The sequence below is a fragment of the Punica granatum genome, chromosome 3 (assembly GCF_007655135.1).
Source record: "Punica granatum isolate Tunisia-2019 chromosome 3, ASM765513v2, whole genome shotgun sequence".
In the NCBI taxonomy this organism is placed as follows: domain Eukaryota; kingdom Viridiplantae; phylum Streptophyta; class Magnoliopsida; order Myrtales; family Lythraceae; genus Punica; species Punica granatum.
Genome location: NC_045129.1, coordinates 8,514,065 through 8,537,966, shown reverse-complemented (window position 1 = coordinate 8,537,966; position 23,902 = coordinate 8,514,065). Strand labels below are relative to the sequence as shown.

Here is a 23,902-nt window from a genome sequence, read left to right as displayed (position 1 = left end):
TGTATGAAGATCAATGATGCAATCGCAGCGTATTATTATAGTGAAGAAGGGTGAATTTCCGGGCAGCACTGACATACGTGCTAACATGTAATCTGTGTCTATATACACATGGAAACATTATTAATAACTTTCCAAAAATTATGAGCTTTTGTTTTTTTGGTGAGCAAAATTATTAGATATTATTATCATTTATATCAGGACAAAATGTTGTACATTTACTATTTGTCTAATTGCCGTTTTGGCAAGTAATTGTTGATTTATTTTGGGTAAGTAATTTGTTGAGCTTTATCTATAAGATTTCCCCGTAAATCTTCTTGCAATTCATTAATAATATCAATATATATGCAATTAATACTAATTTACTACCTGTGCAATGCACGAGTTTATTTTATTTACTCTCTTAGTACTGTACTTGTAATTATTTCATTTATAATATTAAAATATTTATTATTACTAATTCAACCAATCAAAGGATTTGCCTTTAGGCCATGAAAGTTTTTAAATACTTTTTTGTGATAAAAGAATGCTTATAAGTTCAATATAATAAAACTTAAATTTTAAATGGTAATAAAAGATACGAAAAATTTCACAACAAGCATTAAACTTGTAATCTTGATTTTTTATAAGTTAAAACTTGAGATTTTTTTTATCCAAAACCAAATTTTGATGTTTAGAAAAATTATATGGTGGTGGACAATCACTTTTTGAATAATTGAATTATAATATTGATGAATAAATAAATAATCTAGATGATTCAATGGTCAAAAAACTGATTGCATCATCATGTAAATAATTGCGTCATATAACTTCCCGATATATAATCATGTTTTTCGACCTCATTAAATAAATACATAGCCCAGCCTCGAGCACACATGAAATAACTGAGAAAGTGGAAATAATTAATCCCCTGCCTCTCCTGGATAGATTATGTTCTTAGACAGTAGACTTCAATAAATACCCGATGTCGATGACGAAATTGTTGGGAATTGGTGTATGCCCTAGATGCAATCTATCATCAGTTCTGTAATATGACATGTATTTCATTATATTACGAGGCATATCTGTTATTGTGTAAATTGCGCTAAATATGATTTTACACAATAATGTCCTTGGAATAGTAGGTTCAATAGGCATCAAGTGTGACTTGATTGTGAGATCCTATAATTACTGAACATTATTCCTAAATGTCCATAGTCAAAGTATTATCGTTAATTAGGACAACGATAATACGGTTAGATTAGTGTAAGTGTTGATTGATGATCAAATCTCATAGGTCATGGATATGGAGATATCAAATCACACCACATGTATACATTAAGAGTAATGTGTATAGGACTGATCCGCCATGAGATTGCTACATGGGTTGTTACGTGACTGTCATTAGCATATCTCAAAGTAACTATAGTGTAATGGTCCTTTGACTTGAGGTCACCATAGATTCCTACATGTAATGTCATATACTTTGATACTGTCAAACGCCACTGTAACAGGATGGTTATAAAGACAGTTATTGGGTATACCACAGAGCATGGAGAGGAATGTGAGTGATCAAGATAGGATTTGTCCCTCCTACGAAACGGGAGCGATATCTCACGGCCACTTGGTGGTTAAGTCTAAAAGTGTATGCATACCCAAATGAGTCGATATAATGATATCGAGCTCATTTGTTCTGATAGACTTACCCGGTAAACCAAGAAAAAGAGATATTGAGCCATACAAGGATGTCATCGACCATGCCTTGGGCTCAATAGAGATATAGAGGACAAAGGGATTATATTACACGGTAATGGAGGTCACAAGGTTCGTCGAGAAATTGACTTTCCGATTACTTGAGTAACAGTGATGCATTGCTAGATGCCACTCACTGTTTGTAATATTGAAATAGAGATTTTGATATTACTGTCAACGTAATTGGGAACCTACAGGGTCACACACTACGACTAAATTGACGAGATATTTTGAAACAATAAAATCATCTAATAAAGATTAGATGATTTATGGTGCGACTAATTAATCGGATATTTAATGAGATTAAATTTGTCGATTAATTAGACTCGATTTATTAGATTAAATGGACCAAATTGATGCAAGATTAATACGGTGACACATGGGCCATACATATGTCTACATTTATACATACACATGGGCTAATTAAATGATGCCATTTACCTAGACACATGGGCCATACATATGTCTACATTTATACATACACATGGGCTAATTAAATGATGCCATTTACCTAGACACATGTCATGTAGGGAGCCCATGTAATTCTAATCCCACATCGGTGGGATTTGAATTTTCTTCCCTTCCTGTTTGTTATATAAAGGGTACAGAATATATATATATATATATAGATGAGATATATATGTATGCATGTGTTTGTGTACGTTTACATACACAAATATATAAGATATACATGTATGTATATAAATGGGCATAATTGAGTTGAATTGTTCAACTCATTAGGTCCAATTAAGTCTAATAAATTTCGAGAGTCGCACCAGTGTTTCTTTCGAGTGTTGGTCGCTAGCACCGCCGATCTCGAAGACTCGTCGACAAAGTCGGTGTGGATTCCAGTAGAGGCGTCACGCGTGGGACGCTCGGTCGACAACTTTAAATATTCCAGGTACGTTTTATTTACTCTTATTCTTCTAGTAGGTCTTGGAATTAGTTTCACGGGTAGGAAATTTTGAATTTCTGTTCCTTTTTCGCTTCCGTTGCGCCCCGTGGAACTAGCAATTGGTATCAGAGCCTAGCTAGTTAGAATCTGAGTAGATAATAGCATAAAATATGATTTTATGCTTGGTACTCGTGTGATTATGTTTGATATTTGCGGTGCATGACTGTTAGACATGGACAATGTCCTAGTTGTGTTAGTATAATAGTTATACGTGTGGACTATTATGTAATAGTTACATAATAGTGTATAGTGAGATCGATTAAATGTTAATCAAATCCCTCAAAATATTAAGTCCATATCCTTCCACCGTGTAACGCTCGTCAAGACCAAGATCGATGAGTGTGTAGACCTTGCCTTCGCAGGATGCCCTTATCTATCCTAGTAAGACGTTGTGTTTACCAGTGGGTCGGACTTAACTGAGCAAGCCTAATAGGATTAGGAGTTCAGAGGCATGTAGTTGGGCATCGATCTATAAGATAGATTTGAATAAGGAGTTATTCACCCAACTAATCAAGAGTTGCATGTGATGCAATTGGGAAAGTGAGTTCCCTACCTAAATAGCCAGTTCTGGGTGAATCAGCCCTCGCTGACTCAGAGCTTGGTGAGATATGGATCTTGAGCTACTATGAGAATGATATTCTCTGAATCAATGTTGAGGGTCATTGATTTGATATAAATAGTGGGAGCAATATTTATAAAGTCCTCATTAAATATTGTTGTGTCATAATACTTATTTTGTATATTTCTATGGTAGTTACCATGGCAGGGAGCACTTCTAGTACTTTCTGTTTGCGATCCGTCCTTGATAAGGACAAACTGTCAGGGAATAATTTCCTTGGTTGGTATCGAAACTTGAGAATTGTTCTCACCCAAGAAAAGAAGCTATATGTCTTAGAGCAACCTCTTCTTGCGCCACCGCCTGACGATGCCCCCCAAGCTGAGAAAGATGCTTATAGTAAGCATCATGATGATGCCGTAAACGTCGGATGTCTCATGTTAGTCACCATGGACTCGGAGCTTCAGAAGCAACACGAGAACATGAAGGCGTATGATATGATCGTGCATCTCAGGCAGCTCTATCAAGAGCAGGCCCAACATGAGAGATTCGAGATCTCTAAAGCACTTTTTCAGGCAAGGTTGATTGAGGGTAGCCCGGTGGGTCTTCATGTACTCAAGATGATTGGGTACGTTGAGACTCTGGGAAGACTGGGATTTCCTCTTGGTCAAGAGTTGGCCACAGATTTAGTCCTACAGTCGCTGCCCAGCAGTTATAGTCAGTTCATTATGAGCTATAATATGAATGACTACAATAAACCATTGCCTGAACTGCTTAGCATGTTGAGAACAGCTGAGCATGATATCAGCAAGGGGACGTCCGTTCTAATGGTCCAAGGGACCAAAAGAAAGGGCAAGAGCAAGAGTAAAGGCAAGAAGGCTAAAGGTGCATCCAATTTTGACTTGGGTGCGTTGAAGCCTAAAGCCAAGGTGGCGAAGAATGATTACTGCTTCCATTGTGGCAACACTGGACATTGGAAGCGGAATTGTAAGATATACCTGGAAGAGTTGAAGAAGAAGAAGGGAAGTGAGACTTCCACTTCAGGTATCCATGTTATAGAGATTAATGTATCTACTACTTCTACATCTTGGGTATTAGATACCGGATGTGGTGCTCATATTTGTGGAAATATGCAGGACCTAAAGGACAGTAGATCGTTGACAAAGGGCGAGGTGGACCTACGAGTTGGAAATGGAGCAAGAGTTGCTACATTAACTGTAGGGACTTATCACCTAGTTTTGCCTACTGGGCTTGTATTAGATCTTAACGACTGTTATTATGTACCTGCTATTAGTAGAAACATAATATCTGTTTCTTGTTTGGACAAGAAGGGATTTTGTTTCACTATAAAGAACAAGTGTTGTTCTATGTACATGAATGATGTATATTATGGCAGTGCACATTTAAGTAATGGTCTGTATGTTCTTGATCTAGATACGCCTATTTATAATGTGGAAACCAAACGGCTCAAATCTAATGATTCGAACCCGACTTACCTCTGGCATTGTCGTTTAGGCCATATTAGCGAGAATCGCATCTCTAGACTCCATAAGGATGGATTACTGGACTCGTTTGATTTAGAATCGATCGAGACATGCGAACCTTGCTTAATGGGGAAAATGACTAAGGCCCCTTTTACCGGAAAAGGTGAGCGAGCTAGTGATCTTTTGGCTCTCATACATACCGATGTATGTGGACCAGTGAACAAGCTTGCTAGAGGTGGGTATCTCTACTTTATTACATTTACTGATGATTTCAGTAGATTTGGATATGTGTTTTTGATGAAACACAAATCTGAATCCTTTGAAAAGTTCAAAGAATTTAAGAATGAAGTGGAGAATCAGTTGGGTAAGAGCATTAAAGTTCTTCGATCAGATCGAGGAGGTGAATATTTGAGCTATGAGTTCGCTGACTATCTTAAACAGTGTGGGATTTTATCTCAACTGACTCCACCTGGAACACCACAATGGAATGGTGTAGCTGAGAGGAGGAATCGAACTTTATTAGATATGGTTCGATCTTTGATGAGTCATGCAAACTTACCTGACTCCTTCTGGGGATATGCTCTACAGACAGCTGCTCTCATATTAAACAATGCTCCGTCGAAATCAGTTGAAAGGACACCATATGAGATGTGGTATGGGAAACGTCCCAAGATGTCTTTTCTAAAGATATGGGGTTGCGAAGCTTATGTGAAGAGATTGTCTTCGGATAAGCTTGGCCCTAAATCGGACAAATGTTACTTCGTGGGGTATCCTAAGGAAACTCGAGGATACTATTTCTATAATCCCATCGAGGGCAAAGTGTTTGTCGCTCGAACTGCGGTATTCCTTGAGAAAGAGTTTCTCTTCAAAGGAACTAGTGGGAGGAAATTAGAACTTGGGGAAGTTCTACCACAAAATGACATTGACCAATCGACGGGCAATGTTGCAGAACAAGTATCACAAGTTGTTGTGGCACAATCTTCTACACAGGTGACACAGGAGTCTCGTAGGTCTAGTAGGATACGTCATGAGCCCGAGAGATATGGATTTCTCGTGACTCAAGACAATGACGTATTGCTCATAGATAATGATGAGCCTACAACCTATGTAGAAGCCGTAATAGGCCCAGACTCTGAGAAATGGCTGGAGGCCATGAGATCTGAGATGGAGTCCATGTACACTAACCAAGTATGGACTTTGGTTGATCCACCTGAAGGGGCAAAACCCATTGGGTGTAAGTGGGTCTTCAAGAAGAAGACTGACATGGACGGTAATGTGATTACCTTTAAGGGCCGACTTGTGGCAAAAGGTTTCAGACAAGTTCATGGTGTTGACTATGACGAAACCTTTTCCCCGGTAGCTATGCTTAAATCCATCAGGATCTTACTTGCAATTGCAGCTTATTATGATTATGAAATCTGGCAAATGGATGTCAAAACTGCTTTCCTGAACGGGAAGCTCCTCGAGGATGTGTTTATGACACAACCTGAGGGTTTTGTCGATCCACATTGTGCCGGAAAGGTTTGTAAGCTACAACGGTCTATTTATGGACTGAAGCAAGCTTCTAGGAGCTGGAATCTTCGTTTTGATGATGCAATCAAAGAGTTTGGCTTCATCAAGAATGAAGATGAACCCTGTGTTTACAAGAAGGTTAGTGGGAGCATAGTAATCTTCCTGGTGTTATATGTAGATGACATACTTCTGATCGGGAATGACATTCCTTCCTTACAGTCTGTGAAGACTTGGTTGGGAAGGTGTTTCTCTATGAAGGACTTAGGCGAAGCTACCTACGTGCTAGGTATCAGGATCTATAGAGATAGATCCAGGAGACTGCTTGGCTTAAGTCAGAGTGCATACATAGATAAAGTGCTTCGGCGATTTAGCATGCAGGATTCTAAGAAAGGGTCGCTGCCTATGTTACATGGCATAAGCCTTTCGAAGGCTCAGTGTCCTTCTACTCGAGAGGAGAGGGACCGCATGAATAGGATTCCATATGCGTCAGCTATTGGATCCATCATGTATGCTATGTTATGCACTCGATCAGATGTCTCGTATGCTTTGAGTATGACGAGTCGATACCAATCAGATCCAGGTGAAAGACACTGGATTGCAGTAAAGAACATCCTTAAGTACTTACGAAGGACTAAGGAGATGTTTTTGGTATATGGAGGCGAAGAAGAGCTCGTTGTAAGAGGTTACACCGATGCTAGCTTCCAGACCGATAAGGACGACAGTAGATCGCAGTCAGGGTATGTGTTCTGCCTGAATGGAGGTGCTGTGAGTTGGAAGAGTTCTAAACAGGAGACAGTAGCCGACTCTACCACAGAGGCCGAGTATATTGCTGCCTCTAACGCTGCAAAAGAGGCCGTTTGGATTAAGAAGTTCATAAAAGAACTTGCTGTGGTTCCTAGCATCGTAGACCCAGTGGATCTCTATTGTGACAACAATGGAGCCATTGCGCAAGCTAAGGAACCCAGGTCTCACCAACGATCCAAACATATACTCAGGCGCTTCCATCTCATTCGCGAGATCATCGACAGAGGAGATGTGAAGATATGCAGAATACCAACAGATGAGAATCTCGCAGATCCACTTACGAAGCCTCTTGTGCAGCGCAAGCACGAGGCTCACACTAGATCTATTGGCATTAGACAGATGCCAGATTGGCTCTAGTGCAAGTGGGAGATTGTTGGGAATTGGTGTATGCCCTAGATGCAATCTATCATCAGTTCTGTAATATGACATGTATTTCATTATATTACGAGGCATATCTGTTATTGTGTAAATTGCGCTAAATATGATTTTACACAATAATGTCCTTGGAATAGTAGGTTCAATAGGCATCAAGTGTGACTTGATTGTGAGATCCTATAATTACTGAACATTATTCCTAAATGTCCATAGTCAAAGTATTATCGTTAATTAGGACAACGATAATACGGTTAGATTAGTGTAAGTGTTGATTGATGATCAAATCTCATAGGTCATGGATATGGAGATATCAAATCACACCACATGTATACATTAAGAGTAATGTGTATAGGACTGATCCGCCATGAGATTGCTACATGGGTTGTTACGTGACTGTCATTAGCATATCTCAAAGTGACTATAGTGTAATGGTCCTTTGACTTGAGGTCACCATAGATTCCTACATGTAATGTCATATACTTTGATACTGTCAAACGCCACTGTAACAGGATGGTTATAAAGACAGTTATTGGGTATACCACAGAGCATGGAGAGGAATGTGAGTGATCAAGATAGGATTTGTCCCTCCTACGAAACGGGAGCGATATCTCACGGCCACTTGGTGGTTAAGTCTAAAAGTGTATGCATACCCAAATGAGTCGATATAATGATATCGAGCTCATTTGTTCTGATAGACTTACCCGGTAAACCAAGAAAAAGAGATATTGAGCCATACAAGGATGTCATCGACCATGCCTTGGGCTCAATAGAGATATAGAGGACAAAGGGATTATATTACACGGTAATGGAGGTCACAAGGTTCGTCGAGAAATTGACTTTCCGATTACTTGAGTAACAGTGATGCATTGCTAGATGCCACTCACTGTTTGTAATATTGAAATAGAGATTTTGATATTACTGTCAACGTAATTGGGAACCTACAGGGTCACACACTACGACTAAATTGACGAGATATTTTGAAACAATAAAATCATCTAATAAAGATTAGATGATTTATGGTGCGACTAATTAATCGGATATTTAATGAGATTAAATTTGTCGATTAATTAGACTCGATTTATTAGATTAAATGGACCAAATTGATGCAAGATTAATACGGTGACACATGGGCCATACATATGTCTACATTTATACATACACATGGGCTAATTAAATGATGCCATTTACCTAGACACATGGGCCATACATATGTCTACATTTATACATACACATGGGCTAATTAAATGATGCCATTTACCTAGACACATGTCATGTAGGGAGCCCATGTAATTCTAATCCCACATCGGTGGGATTTGAATTTTCTTCCCTTCCTGTTTGTTATATAAAGGGTACAGAATATATATATATATATATAGATGAGATATATATGTATGCATGTGTTTGTGTACGTTTACATACACAAATATATAAGATATACATGTATGTATATAAATGGGCATAATTGAGTTGAATTGTTCAACTCATTAGGTCCAATTAAGTCTAATAAATTTCGAGAGTCGCACCAGTGTTTCTTTCGAGTGTTGGTCGCTAGCACCGCCGATCTCGAAGACTCATCGACAAAGTCGGTGTGGATTCCAGTAGAGGCATCACGCGTGGGACGCTCGGTCGACAACTTTAAATATTCCAGGTACGTTTTTATTTACTCTTATTCTTCTAGTAGGTCTTGGAATTAGTTTCACGGGTAGGAAATTTTGAATTTCTGTTCCTTTTTCGCTTCCGTTGCGCCCCGTGGAACTAGCAGAAATGATATCTAATCTTTGCCTTCGCAAGACGCTCCATTGCGGTGTTAACATAAACCATCAGAATAACCTCGATATCTGAAGTGATGCCATGCTTAGATGCGAAGTTGATCATTTCCTGCGTCTCTCTTAGCCCCACCGATCATACTCCCGCCCACAACCTTCCGCCCTGTACGTAATTAGCTAGTATATACGTGGCAGGGCATTTACACTGATTATATCAAGTATATCTCGCACAAATCTGCTCGTTTTCAGGTAATATACGTGATTTTTCTTTTACAAATAACAAAAGTTGGATTAAGGAAATTTATGGCAAGCGACCGCATTCCTCCGAGTAATGGGAGAGCTGGTAACTCGAGCGGCTTCTCTGGTGCACCGACCATGACTAACTTGCCAAGGCCATTCATCAAGCCAAGTAAAGGCTGGGGAGGATGAACTGCTGAGACTGTATCTATAATAGCATTGATTGTTCCCATAGCAGACTGCCAGCATGCCAGCATAATGAGTACTTGGGGCCAACCGGCTCGGTTGGATTAATTGAAGTCTAATTGGATTTTTCGAATACCAAAATTTTACACACACAAAAAAAGGAGGTCATAACATCACCCATGTACGTACCTGCATCTGTTCTTGATCACGGCTAACCAAAAACTACGTCTGCCCCTAGGCGGTCCAGGGCCTCCTCCCTTTTACCTGGGGAGGTGCTGATAACGGTAACGTCGAGTCCCATGTCCTTCGCAAACTTGACTGCCATGTAACCGAATCCCCCAAGCCCAACCACCCGGAGATGGAGCTCAGGCTTGTCAGGCCCTTAGTACCTCAATGTGCTGTAGACGGCGATACTGGCACAGAGGAGCAGAGCCGCCCCATCAAGCGGCAAATTGTCTGGAATTCCCTCCGCAGCTACCATTTTGTCGTTTTTTTCGATCAAGAGTTTTTTTTTTTCACTGAATAAAATAATTCATTAATGAGAGGTAAAAATTACAAAAGATAATGGATCTACCTTTGGATATCCTTCAAAAGTACATGGTGAATGAAAATTTGACATTAAGCTAAATTGGCCCAAGTCATGAGGAAGGGTATTGTCTATCGTAGGAATCCATGAGTATAACCAATTCAAAAAGAGTTTGAGAATGGAAGTTATGTGCGCTATTATGTTCCTTATCTTTCACGGGGAGTTATCGGGGTGCAAAATGACATCAACCAGTAGCAAGACATCACTTTGTAGCCAAATCTTCGTCATTCTTCTTCTTGCAGCTAATGATAGGGCCAGGAGAGTTGCTCGAGCCTTTGCTTGAAGCAATTTGTCTTCATTGGAGAGCTGAAACTATGAAAGTATTGGTGAACTATTCGGTTGCTATATGACTTTCGAGACGTGTGATTTGCTGTTATTTCAGGCTGCATCTGTGTTGATGATGAACCAATCTTGTCCTGTGGGTATTTGTGATTCCTTTTTTTTTTTTTTTTTTTGACTAACAAGTGACACTCTTTATTTAAACCATCGAAAACAAGTACAGGAACAACATACATCAGCCTCTAATTCGACCTTAAAGTAGTTTTTTTTTTCTCCTCCTATGACAAAGGAGAGGTTGCTATTCATGGAAGGAGCAGAGTAAATATCCAAAAAGCGGCGTTTTGGTACATTGCCAGAAATCTAAAATTGCCCCCAACATAGATTGCTCCCAATTAAATTATCAATAATGTGAAATGACAATGTTTGATATTTGACGATTTCGCTCCTTGAAGTCTACAACGCTCCAATTGAAACGACATCCCTAATTTTACCGATAAGAGGATTCCTCGGTCGAACGACAGAGGTACCCAGAAAAATGCAGTGCACGAACACATTCTGTTCCTCTCCAAATCACCATCTTCCCCAGCAAAAGCTGTCGATTTTGCGGGCGAACCAGTCGCTTGCCGAAGAGCAGAACCGAACCCAGAAACGCGGCAGGGCTTCTGTCGGAAGTAGTCCGAAGCTGATCACCAGCACTTCGAACCCATTTGTGAAGCACTGCGTGAAGCTCCGCCAGAGCCCCTCTTACCGCCACTCCCATGGCTCCGTTCTCGTTGTCGGCACCACCCCGATAAGGTCCCCTTTTGCTTCCTCCCCTCTTCTTTGGGTTTTCATTCTCGGGCTCAATTTGGTACCTTTTGCTGTCTGTGTCAGTTTTCTGGGTGATTCATAGTCGTTAGCACAATGGGCATCTTGTTTGGTTTTCCGAGGAGTTAATTGTGTGCCCTTTTTCGCTCTCAATTGCTAGATTTGTTGGTCATGTTTCAGCTAGTCTGAGTCTTTTAGATTACAGTCCTTAGTCCTTGAGCTCATGGCACTTCATCCATCGAGTGTTTCCTCGTTGGTTGGGAAGCAGATTTCAGTTGGAAATGATGTTCCTGTCATAAGGAGATATAGGCAAGATGAGGAGGTGGAGATGTGTAGAAGTTAAGACAACGTTGATGATAGAAAAGAGATTCATGATCTTGCCAGAAGTTTTACACTGCACTCTGCAGTATGATTTCTTCTCTGTTATCCCGAGCAAAAGGATATAGCAGCGACGCCCCTAACAAAGCAGCATTTGATACTTAGAGGAGAGCTGAAAGTGGTGATGATTCTGACTTCTGAGTCACCAATTGCCTAGGTTAACCGTATTCTTGTTTGCGTTATCCATATCGAACTTTCAATTCAGATTATGTAAAACTCATAAAGCAAGTTGAGGTTGATAACATGTGGCATATTGGTTTGTAAGGTTCTTGCTTTGTTTTTGGAAAAATTATAATGAAAATTCAAGTTTTACATGGGTGCAAAAAAAAATTAACCTATATGTTTCCGATGGTTGTATATCAATTTTTTATACTAAGATCTGTTGATGGTTTATGCAATTGAGACAATGTTCAGCTGTGGAGACATGGAGATTTCTCAGTTTACGGCATGGTGCAATATCAATCCTCAGGATTTTTTTTTAATAGTTTGTAAGTAAGATATGAAACTACTTTATATTCGTCTTGTGCAGGGAACTAAACAGTTTTCAACAGTCATTACAGGAGAGAACTTCAACAATGGACTGCTTGCTTCTTCTCAACGGAGCTGTAGTCCCCGAGGGGCTTGATGATCACACCCTTCCTATCGTGCGTGTGACCCCTCTCGTGATGAATAAACTTTCAGGTGTAGAGTCCAGTGAATCTACTGAAGCAGCTGCTGTTATGAGAATCCCGAGGACATTTCACAGTATAGTTGATGAGCAAAAAGATTATGAATTCCGGAGATGGTTCCCTTCTTTGCATCGGATTCTAGTACTAGATGGAATACAGGTGTGTCTTTTGAGTAAATGATATGTTCTATCGACCTATCTAATGCTCTATTGAGTTTGCAGCCATTTTTAAAAGTATAGCTTTTCATCTTCTTCTAATATCAAGTGGAGTGAATATCTGTCAACATGACAGAAAATTGGTTTCATATGTATTGTTAGTGCGGAAAGTAATGGTAGACATCCTTTTCTTTTGTTTTAACTGATTGAATGTAGGGAAGGGAAAGTTTGCGCTAAGTGCTTTTGTGCTTATAATACATAAAGCCCTTGAATTTTTTACTTGGTGATACGCCTTTGAATTTTACTTGGGCGATACCGTCCTAAACATTGGTTCTACTATGTTCATTAAGGAAGGTAAATGTTACAAAAATGAAATCACAAAGGCTCATGATTGTCTGCAACAATATCAATGCATTCCCTTTCCATCCCTTGAGTACATTACCTCATCGGGAACTTTATCAGTTCAAGATCTGTATCCTAACACTCAGGCTTTGTGCTACAGGATCCCGGTAACCTGGGCACACTACTGAGGTCTGCAGTAGCATTTAATTGGGTAATGCATTGGCTCTAAACTTCTCTTTCATGTTTAAGCACTGGATGAATTGGGCCTTTCACCGACAAATTTATGGGAATCCATCTCTAAAATTACCAATTGAGTTCATAGCTGTTAGCTTGTAGAGTGTGTTGGTCCCACATTCATCTCGGGCTAAACTTGAAGAGACACTGCACTATTTGCCAGATCTCATAAAACTAAGGTAAATGTCTTTGTTTGGGTTAATATTAGGGCCATGGGCCTGGTCGGAAATAATATAAGGGAAAAGAAAGGGGCATATATTGGTTGAGAACCAAATGTTTAAGTCCATTTACATGCACTGATATTGGTTTACAAGTGATAAATTACCCTGCTTCCATCTTTTGATTTCGTCTCTTTAGGTCTCTTTTCGTGTAAAAAATGAATCCTCTATGGGGTCTGCGACAGGGTGGTGTGTTTCTGCTCCCCGGCTGCTGCGATCCATTCAATGACAAGGCGCTACGAGCTAGCAGGGGAGCCTCTTTTCAGCTGCCAATCGTCTCAGGGTACTGGACCCACCTCGTGTCCCTCAAGATCGAGTTTGGGATGAGGGTACTAGCGGGCCGACCTGAGGGCGATCATGATGTCCGGAAGCCTGTTTCCGGACTCTCTCAGCAGTTCGCAGACTCTTTACTCGATGAGCCATTATGCTTGGTCTTGGGCAGTGAAGGAAGAGGACTATCAGAGAAATCAGAGTCGGAGTGCGAACTAGTCAGCATTCCCATGACTGGGAAGTTCGAGTCCCTCAATGTTTCCGTTGCTGGTGGGATTTTTATGTTTGTGTTACAGCCAAGGAGTTGTAGAAATAACCTGAAATGATACTGCTAATTTGTTTTAGTTCGCCCAATTGATCTGATTGTTTTACCTTCATAGCTCGATCGTGTTCTTGGTGAGTGTAACAAAACCTACTTATAAATATTGATAATTATGTATTTGTAATATGAATATAACTTATGTTCCAAACTTGGATCAACTGAATTTCGGTCCCAATTCCGGTTCGGATGCCCTAGTAGGTTTGTCCAGCTTCGATAACTCGATATTCTTCACCCACAGATGATGGACTATGAGGGCATTTCTGATGGAGTTGGGTAAAAAAAAAAAAAGAGAAAAATACAAAAATTTCCTTTGTGATTTGAGCTTGAGACAAATTGAATCATGTGATTTTTCGTTGGACAAATAACACTCTGTGTTCACTTTGTGAGACAAAATAGACGGCGCCGTTAATTTTTTGATCACTTTTGATCCTCAAACTTTTCTTTTTTTTCATTATGACCCTCGAACTTTCAAATTGATCCTAAAATTAAAATATGTATATATTGAGAGAGAGAGAGAGAGAGAGAGAGAGAGAGAGAGAGGCAGGGGGGAAGGAAGGGGTTGAGGCCATCGATCGGAGACCCGACCCCATCACTGAGGTCGCATGCACCCACAAAAGATGCTAACGACCATGGAGGTGGGGCTGGGGCCGTAGATTGGCGACCTCACCCCCGAATCGATTAGGATCTCAAACTCGAGATCCCGGTCGATTCAGGTGCTAGGGCTACCAATCAAAGACTCCGACCCCATCCTCGATGTTTCCAGCGTCCTCTATGGGTGTCGGCAACCTTGGCGGTGGTGTCGGGGTCATCGATCGGCAACCCAAGCCCTTTCCTCCTTTTTCTTTCCTGAATTTTAGGATCAAATTGCAAAAAAAGTTGAAAGTTTGAGGGTAATAATGAAAAAAGAAAATTTTGAGGACCAAAAGTGATGAAAAAATTAATAGTGAGATCCACTATATCTTATGAAGTAAATCATAAGGTGTTATTTGCCCCTAAAAAAACTGCAGTGTCCAATTTATCCTAAGATAAAATCACAAGAGGCTTTTGTACTTTCCCAAAAAAAAAAAAAAGAGAAGAAATTTTTTGAAATTTAAATTTGATCCCTGAACGTGCTAAATAAGATCCTACAGTCCTTAGACTCGATAATTTATCGAGATTTCATCCACTTGTATTGATAAAGAATTATCTTGGCATCTATTATCTGCAACTGTCTACGTGGTTGGAGGATGACATGAAGAATGTTTGTTCCAAGAGTACCAACTTAATACATAATAAAATAATAGAAAATGGAGAACTACTGAATGTCCTTTTGATCGGAATTAAATATGAGATCACTTTAATTTCAGATCGAAAATAAGTGCTACTACAATAAAATTACGTCCCACATTGGATCAAGGATTGCACATCTAATTTTGAAAGACTAATTATGAAATCCAGTTTCGACTAAAATTCAAGGACTGATTTTGAATGCAATTTATAAATAATTCAAATTTTTGAAATTATTAAGAGTCGAAATTGTCACCTATTAAGGTCCTATTTCTTGGCACAAATTGAAAAATATATGATTCCTTGATACGTGGCGCCGTGACTATCAGTGGATGGACTTTACTTACAAACTGATATAAATTTCTAAATATCTGAATACAATACAATTATATATAATTTGTGCCTAACAAATTGAATCATAATTGGAAAATGGCGAAGAAAAACAAAAACAAAAACAAAATCGGAAAGAGAAATATTATTTTAGATGAGAAATATTATAACACTTCGTCTTCAAGTGAAGAACCCCATCCCACTCAAAGCCACCGAAACGTTTCGAGCCCACTCCTGCACCGCCGCAGCCATCTACCGGAGGATCCACCGACAATGTCGGCGGCGACCGGGAAGCCACCGCTGCAGCCACAGTCGCCGCCTTCTTGGCCACTTTGCTCGCTCCAGGGATCGCTCCTCGGCCTCGCGGTCCTCACCCTGATCTCCTTCGTCCACCTCTCCCTCAGCTCCGTCCGGTTCCCTCTCCAGAGCTCCGGCGCCACCTCGGTGAAGCTTATCTCCCAATTCTACAACGCCTCGGTTAACAACGTCCTCTCCGAGGACTTCGAAGATCTCTCGGATGTCTACCACTTGCCGGAGATCTTCAGGGTGAATTATGCGGCGATGGAAAGGGATTTTAAGGTTTATATCTATCCCGACGGCGATCCTGACACCTTCTATCAGACTCCGAGGAAGCTCACCGGGAAGTACGCCAGTGAGGGATACTTCTTTCAGAATATAAGGGAGAGCCGGTTCCGCACGGAGAATCCCGACGAGGCCGACCTCTTCTTCCTTCCGATCTCTTGCCATAAGATGCGAGGAAAGGTAATTGCCGGCTGTTAATTGAGAAATTGGGATTCTTTGTTTGAGTGAAACTCGCTGGGAGTGTTGCAGGTCTCTGGGGTTCTTCGTTTCATGAATTTTCCGGGTGTCAAGTAATAGTCTTGATGACGAATGCTCTCAAATTCGAGAACTTGAACTTGGTTTTTGGTAGCTGCCTTGATGAAAGCTTGATTCTTGGTGCTAGGGGAAGAGGGCTCTATGCTCCGAGATGATTTTCTTAGTGGTATGAGTAATAGAAGCAAAAGGGTTTAGATTGTTTCACTTATATATAGATTTCATGGATGAAACTGCAAAGCGTTCAGCTGTGAATTGTTCTTTCTTTTTTCTCCAAGAAAAAGATTTAGCCTTACTTGGTTTTCTTTCGAACATGAGGTCGAGCAGTTAGGCGTTTTATTTGCGTTGTGCTCATTGAATTCCTGAACGTGAAAAGCTATCTTGAGCTCGTGTATTGTTTGTTGCGTTGCATGCTTATCCTATCTTATTTAATGCAGGGCACGTCTTATGATAATATGACCATAATAGTCCAGAACTATGTGGAGAGTCTGATTGCCAAGTACCCTTACTGGAATAGAACCTTGGGAGCGGATCACTTTTTTGTCACTTGCCATGATATCGGGGTGAGGGCAACTGAAGGTGTCCCATATCTTATAAAGAATGCGATCAGGGTAGTCTGCTCCCCAAGCTACAATGTCGGGTTCATTCCCCACAAGGACGTTGCCCTACCCCAAGTGCTGCAACCATTTGCTCTTCCTGCTGGAGGAAATGATGTCGAGAACAGGTATCATATTTTTCCTATCCACATTTTGCCTTATCAATAAATGATGATCTCTAGAGAGCTAGGACTAGGAATTTTGTAGATTGGGTTCATGAATGAGGTGTTTATTATTAATTAGAGCTTTGTGTTAGAAGTGCGTGATGGGATGATATTAATTAGAGCTTCCTGCATACTGGAATGTTTGCATTACTGGCTCTTGGATTTTACCTGGGTAGAATTTGTGATGTGATGTCTTTATGTAATAAATCTTTTGCAGGACACGTCTTGGTTTTTGGGCTGGTCATAGGAATTCTAAAATCAGAGTCATACTGGCACGTGTGTGGGAGAATGATACCGAGCTTGACATATCCAATAACAGAATAAACAGGGCAACTGGACATCTCGTATACCAAAAGAGATTTTACAGGACAAAGTTTTGTATATGTCCAGGTGGATCCCAAGTCAACAGTGCCCGAATTACTGATTCAATCCATTATGGATGCATTCCTGGTAAGAGCTCAATTTCCTGGCCCTCGGTAGAAAATTGGAGGTCTTTACTTCAGTCCACCACTCTTCTGCATTTCATATTCTTTTGCATAAAGTGAGATGTCAATATGATCATGATAGTTAATTTGATGAAAATAAAGATGTGATGATGTTTATTAACCACAGTAGTCTGCTGGAGTTTCTTGGAGAAGCATGATATTACGAGTAGCTTCATAATTTGCTTGTAGTTATGGTTTCTTAAACTTTCTAGCAGTAGTTTTGATAGAATATGAAGCATAGATCTATTCCCTTTTCCTTAGATATTTTAAATATTTTTGTCAGTTTTTCGTGGTATATGCTCTGATCTCTGTTTCTGCTACTTGCCTAGTGATCTTATCGGACTACTATGACCTTCCGTTCAACGATGTCCTCGACTGGAGAAAATTTGCTGTTGTACTAAAGGAGGCTGATGTGTATGATCTGAAGCAAATACTGAAGAACATATCAGATGACCAGTTTTTGCAACTGCACAACAACTTAGTGAAGGTGAGATGTTCATCTCATTATGATTTGGATGCAGCGAACAATAAAAAGCTTCACCTTATACACGGCCAAATTTCATTGTTCAATTTTTTGATCTCTGATGATTATGTGTATATATATGATTTGACGTGTTTGACGTGTTTTTATGAATCTTGCGAGCAGGTCCAAAAACATTTCCAGTGGAATACACCACCAATTAAGTATGATGCCTTCCATATGGTCATGTACGAGCTGTGGCTCCGCCACCGGGTTGTCAAGTACTGATTCTGGGAAGAAGGGATGGAACTCGACCAGTCTCTCAATTCTCTATGCCCTTGAAGGTTCATGGTGGTCCCACTCTCGACGACAAACTTTTGTATATTGTGTCGTATTACTCTCTTCTTTGCCTTTCCTCCTTGGCCTTCGGGGAGCAACTGGAAATGAACTTAATTGGGACTTAGTAAAGGAAAGGAAAAGCGAGGCGATAGCTCAGTGATTTGATTTGTTATGTGTTGATTTTTTCCCCACCTGTAAGTAGCATCTTTATGCGTCTTTATTTAGAGGAAAATGACACCACTTTTGTTCTTTGAGAATTCTTTTGTAACATCAGCAGGATCATATCAAACATGACCAAAATCTATCAGATGTTCGGGTTTCGTTTTGGAAGATAGCAGGAGTAAAATTCAGATTGTTCGACGGGGCCACTGCGAAATACAATTTTCTTACTTCCTGTGCTCGAGATAAGAAAAATGGAGCACCAGAAATAGTAAACTGTTATGCAATACCGTTCTGCAAACTAGTTTTGTATACAGATACATACGGCCACGCCCACGCCCACGCCCACAGTCTGTTGACTGCAGAAATAAGTTACAAGCATGTGCTGATTTCTTCTACTGTTTCAATCCGATCAGATCCTGCGCTGTTCGAATCCCTTGTAGGCGTGCGCCTACCACCTGAGGCAACATCTGCTTGCAAGCTCTCGGAGCCTGGAGGAGGCATCTCCGGTTTACATATAAGATACATTAGCATGACCACATAGGCAACCATCGCCGGAAACATAATGGTCGCAACCAGAGCTGACAACACCTTGGGCAGTCGACCGCTTGTGATCCATCCGGCTAAGCTTGTGGTAATGAAGTACATGTTAATCCCTATAGTGCCAAACCCCAAAATCCAAGAGAGGATTGTCACCTGCAACCCCAGAAGGAAGAATGAAAACTGATAACTTTTTTTTCTAAATCCTTTGCTTTTTATTGAACATAATGCAGCTTTTCAGGTGTAGAGGTGATTTACTGTGATAGAGCTCTTGTGCTGATGCATTTTGGCTTCTCTGCTTGTGAATCGGAGGAGAGGGACCAACGCGAAAGGCAGATCGAAGGACAAGATCATCTGTTCGAAGGACATTCAACGAGGGGAAGACGGAACAGGATTTTACTCAATTTGCAGTCAGATATGGCAAAAGAATTGGAATGTACCAACAGGGAGACACGTCTAATTTCCATTACTCTCTTTAAAACCCGGAAAATACAGAAACAAACTGCTTGCTCACTTTTCGCTATTTTTGAATCCGTGAAGTACAAGTCAAGACATTTTCTTCTTTCCTTATTTTCCTTATTTTATGAGAAGAGAGCGATGAAGCGCGGAAAGTATTTTCCAGTATTCCAAAACAAAATGGTGCTCGAGTTTCGTTTAAGTTCTTCGGGCATTTGCCCTGTTACTTAAAAAAAAAAAAAAGTGCCCAAGTTCGCGAGTATGCCAAGTAAGAAGGCTTTACTGAAGCAATGATAATGAGCCGTGAAGCTCCTGCTGATCCACCGATGATGCAAACCACCAAACTCGGAGCAATCGCTATACACCTCGTCACAAGATTCCTTAACCAGAGCTTCATTTTCAAATCCAAGAAGCCCTGACAATCAACAGAAACAGGTAATTACTTCTCCGGGTCATGGATAAAAAATTTCATCAGGAAATCGTAAAGGACAAACACGGGTCAATTGTTATGAAGATCGATGGGCACATTTTTATTCGAAGTTGTGCATGGGACGATATGGATGGGCTCACACTTAACTCTTTTGTTAGTGTTTTGTACTGCCTGGACCTAACATGACAGAAACTGGTTCAATATCTGGGGTCCTATTGAGTTGCCCCGCGAAGTCTGATGTGATGGTTGAGATTCAGTTGATCTACTGCAATTCAATCTTTGACGAATCAAAGTGGCATATACGAGATAGGATTGTACACCTGCATAATGAACTGTCCCGCATAGGTTCCTGTGACCGTTGAGCTCTGGCCTGAGGCAAGCAGGGAAATAGCAAATAGCTTCGAACTCCAATTTCCGAGTGCATTCTACAATATTGCACATTAATGAGATTTAGCAGAACCCAGTAAAAGAATCAAGCATTTTCAGGTATTCTAGGACTTGAGATTCTGGCTACTCAGCTTGGTTACGTGATAAATCAGTGAAGAGATGCGAAACCGAATTCAAACAGATAGATGCAAAGCTCAGGCTATGCAACTCTGCCGACTGGTCCTTATGTCTCTCCGGTCTTACAAATAAATCATTTAGATTCTTGTTGTCCCTATCAACAAGAGACAGATTACGGATATATTTGTGGGTAAGGAGAACGAACCTTGAGCAAGACCGCTGCGGATTGAAGAGTGATGTCCTTGCACTGAGACTTGTCGACCTGTGGGGAGACTTGGGGGCGAGAGCACACACTTGCGCTTACGGATACGACGGCCACATTGATGAGAAACGTGAAGAACAGAGCTACGCCGCTCTCCAACATGAAGTACCTGCTTGCACTCTGCCTCCCAGAAGATTATAAGCCAAGTCATGCCAAGAATCCTACATATAATCATATACATTGTTACAGCATACAAGCGAAGCATATTCCAGTAAGTATATTACTAACCCGAATGCCTTCTGAGGAGTGTTGAATCTTTCTCGAAATTACAAGCGCTGAATGAAGATAAAGATTGTGCCTGCCAAGTTTTCATTCCCATGTATCAGTGCAACGGCTTTTCCTCCCAATCATGCAATGAAAAGCTAATCATATCGAGGAGGCATAGATATATAAAATAACAACGAAATAAATGTTACGGCATTATGAGGGCTCCCAATAGAGCAACAGCATCCCTAGTGGCTCGACCACTGTCCAACTTAGGCACGAACATCCCCGTCACAATCTCCTCGGCACTGGGCCTTGCGTGAACCATTACTGCAAAGAAGCAGCCACCAACCACCAGCAGTAGAACAACAATCACAATCTCCAGTTTCCTTATCTGCGAAGTTTATCAATGTAAACTGATTCAACTGCAGAATCGGAGAGTTGCAGTTGAAATATTATCATAACTTTTTCTTTATGTATATTTATATATAAGTTGTCTGTGCTTCATTGTTTTCCAATTGATCATGTGTGTGCTTCATTGTTTTCCAATAGATCATGTGGTCCAGCATGTCGCAGTGACTCACGCCGTATCGCTGCAGTCCAAGGAGGAGGAGAGTGTTCAGTCCCGCAAGCAACACCCCGGCCCAGATGGGCACCTTGAGAAGCATGTTGAGGGCCACTGCTGTCCCTATCACTGCTTATAATTCGACAACCACCGAAAAATCAAGTAGTTGGATAAGTCTTTTTCGTACTTGGCTAGGACAATCCCACAAGATAAAGAATAGGAATCAGAAAGTATATGACAACACCGAATGTTCAACGATGTTTTCCTATTCACATGTGCAAGCATTATAGTTTGAATTTAGCCTTATAAAACTCGGTAGATCTCCCATTTTGCTTGGCTATGTTTATATTTGTTGGGAAATTGAGACTTCTGTTGTTGTTAATGGTCCATATCGAACTATCACTGCCTCCGTTAGAACGATTCCAAATAGTTATGACAGGACTACCTCCATGTCCTATTTGTATGTAAACCCTGTTTTAAAGAACACATGAAGATCTGTGCAACTATCAGATAAGCATAGACAACTGAACAATTTTGTATAATCATAATTTTCGAGACAAATGATGGATTATAAGAAGAGATAATTATTGTGAGGTGATATGGGGCTGGAACCTTCGGGGATATCAGCAGCGATTACAGCCACTTCGGCTAGTGCCCATAGGCAGTAATTCACTGCCGGAGGATACTCCATCTTACAATGCTCTGACAGATGCTTCCCTACGAATAACGTTGTGCAGAGTATTAGATCGTTTACGATCATTACTTTCGTTTATTTTTTAATTAGATCCCTTCTTGCAGCTTCACGCAGTACATATAGACGCTGCTTTATGCATATGGAAGCCAGAAAAATATGTGTTCTCCGAGGTACCTGTGGCTACTCCAAGATTTGCGGAACGTGATTGAATGATGAGCGCGTACACAAGCCCAATAAACACGATCCATAGCAACTATGTCATCCATGAAAATTAAACGATGAATATCTCTTCCTCGAAAAAGGATTAGGGAGGAAATCTGCAGATGAAAACGTTTCTAGTGCGAGGCACCAGTTACAGTAAGGCAAAGTACATGAAAGTATCTTCAACTTTGTTTTTATAAAAATTCGTGGACAGGACTAGGGCATGGATTTTTACTTTCCATGCCCATTTGGAACGTGACGCTAACAGAGCGCGTTTTTACAATGTTTGAAAATCTGTGAGCGCATTTAAGGCGCATGATGATGCTGAAAAATGTGGAAGTGCTTACAGCACCTTCAAGACTAGTATTTTCAAAACCTTGTACTCACGACGGATCAAAGTTAAGATGACAGAGATAATCTACCGGATGAAAGAGGGAGAAGAGATAACCTCGTATTTTTGGTCCGCCCCGGCCTGAAGATCTGTCTCCACTGCGTGTTCCAACCATTGACAAGGGAAGATGATTGATGTTATCAGTCAGAAAGTAAGATCAAGTAAATCATTTTCTTAGTGCATGAATTATTGCTTTTAAGTACGTTGAAGAATTATTAGTTAGTATTCAATATAGAGAGATTAAGGGACAAAGAGGACGAGCATACAGTTTCCGGGATCGAGATACGCAACGGAGACCAGAAAACCGGGGCCTACAAAGGTCAGGATCTTCTTCCACCTTGGAGTCTCGACAATCTGCACGAGAGCCATTTCCCCAACTAGTTATATATATATTTCTTCCTCACAGTCTCAACGTGTGAGCTCATGTATATAACGATATATCGCCTAATTTGAAAGTTGCACAAATTTTCTATCAGATTTATAGAGAATGAGAAAAGAGAGCTGATGATCATGGCAAGGAACTCAAAGTGGATCGCTCTGTCTCTCTCCCTCGCGCACCCGCCTTAGCAAGCACGTCAGCGACATACACTCAATGCAGACACAGTAGGTGGTTATGTCTTGTCATGTTCACCGGTTCATGATATCTTCTCGGTATAAGCCTCAGCTATGATCAGTATGAGAAGACTGCGAAAGAATTCGGTCCTAAAAATGTTCAGGAGCGGTGCAGCCTTCCCAGCCTCAGAATGCTTCTTGCTTTCATTATTTTCCTCTAGTGATTGTCACACTACATCAATTATGATGATGATGTAGATTGATTAACAATCTCAGCTGTAAACTTAATGATAACATTTCATGATAACTTATACTACGTGGAAATACGATCTAGACCTAGAAAACTATGAGGTCCACAAACTCAAGGTCCCACTGTTTTACATCATCTTTTTTTCCGTCAAGTGGTGTTAAGAACCAATAGATAAAACGACCATTTCAAATGTACTTTCCCCTGAACATATGGAGTCTCCTGGCATGATTCTCGAGAAGTGCATATTTATATAGTATGATGCTAGATCCCTATGTTCAGTTCTTCACGGGATGCCGGAAAAGAATACATAGACGTACTGCCAAAAACAGTTTGTACTTAATTCAAATGCGAATGGATA

The 23,902-nt window shown here is 40.5% G+C and overlaps 3 protein-coding genes and 1 pseudogene across 8 annotated transcripts; 2 read left to right on the top strand and 2 right to left on the bottom strand.

The window, feature by feature from the left end:
* Window positions 1–9,169: 9,169 nt before the first annotated feature.
* LOC116200344 lies at window positions 9,170–10,084 on the bottom strand (annotated as a pseudogene).
* Window positions 10,085–10,848: 764 nt separating this feature from the next.
* LOC116199658 (uncharacterized tRNA/rRNA methyltransferase YsgA) lies at window positions 10,849–14,020 on the top strand. 4 transcript variants are annotated; one of them, XM_031530118.1, is made up of 5 exons: window positions 10,849–11,263; window positions 12,183–12,480; window positions 12,979–13,029; window positions 13,155–13,231; window positions 13,456–14,020. In XM_031530118.1, the coding sequence occupies exons 1-5, from the start codon at window positions 11,004–11,006 to the stop codon at window positions 13,595–13,597; spliced, it is 828 nt and encodes a 275-aa protein (XP_031385978.1). In that variant the 5' UTR covers window positions 10,849–11,003; the 3' UTR covers window positions 13,598–14,020. The 4 variants fall into 4 exon arrangements, with proteins under 4 accessions (XP_031385978.1, XP_031385979.1, XP_031385980.1 ...); XM_031530119.1 differs by having other exon boundaries at window positions 10,850–11,263; window positions 13,410–13,834; XM_031530120.1 differs by lacking the exon at window positions 13,155–13,231 and having other exon boundaries at window positions 10,851–11,263; window positions 13,410–13,834.
* Window positions 14,021–15,610: 1,590 nt separating this feature from the next.
* On the top strand, window positions 15,611–18,643 carry LOC116199653 (probable glycosyltransferase At5g03795). Its single transcript, XM_031530111.1, has 5 exons — window positions 15,611–16,220; window positions 16,730–17,016; window positions 17,270–17,502; window positions 17,867–18,024; window positions 18,184–18,643. Exons 1-5 carry the CDS (start codon window positions 15,732–15,734, stop codon window positions 18,283–18,285), a joined length of 1,269 nt encoding a protein of 422 aa, XP_031385971.1. The 5' UTR covers window positions 15,611–15,731; the 3' UTR covers window positions 18,286–18,643.
* Window positions 18,644–18,658: 15 nt separating this feature from the next.
* Window positions 18,659–23,482, bottom strand: LOC116199652 (metal transporter Nramp1-like). 3 transcript variants are annotated; one of them, XM_031530109.1, is made up of 13 exons: window positions 23,330–23,482; window positions 23,009–23,096; window positions 22,774–22,840; window positions 22,325–22,403; window positions 22,069–22,173; window positions 21,476–21,585; window positions 21,104–21,285; window positions 20,916–20,985; window positions 20,631–20,807; window positions 20,242–20,346; window positions 19,775–19,906; window positions 19,294–19,389; window positions 18,659–19,191 (listed from the first exon to the last, which is right to left on the bottom strand). In XM_031530109.1, the coding sequence occupies exons 5-13, from the start codon at window positions 22,145–22,147 to the stop codon at window positions 18,868–18,870; spliced, it is 1,275 nt and encodes a 424-aa protein (XP_031385969.1). In that variant the 5' UTR covers window positions 22,148–22,173; window positions 22,325–22,403; window positions 22,774–22,840; window positions 23,009–23,096; window positions 23,330–23,482; the 3' UTR covers window positions 18,659–18,867. The 3 variants fall into 3 exon arrangements, with proteins under 3 accessions (XP_031385969.1, XP_031385968.1, XP_031385970.1); XM_031530108.1 differs by having other exon boundaries at window positions 22,800–22,840; window positions 23,009–23,482; XM_031530110.1 differs by lacking the exon at window positions 23,330–23,482 and having other exon boundaries at window positions 23,009–23,110.
* Window positions 23,483–23,902: the final 420 nt, after the last annotated feature.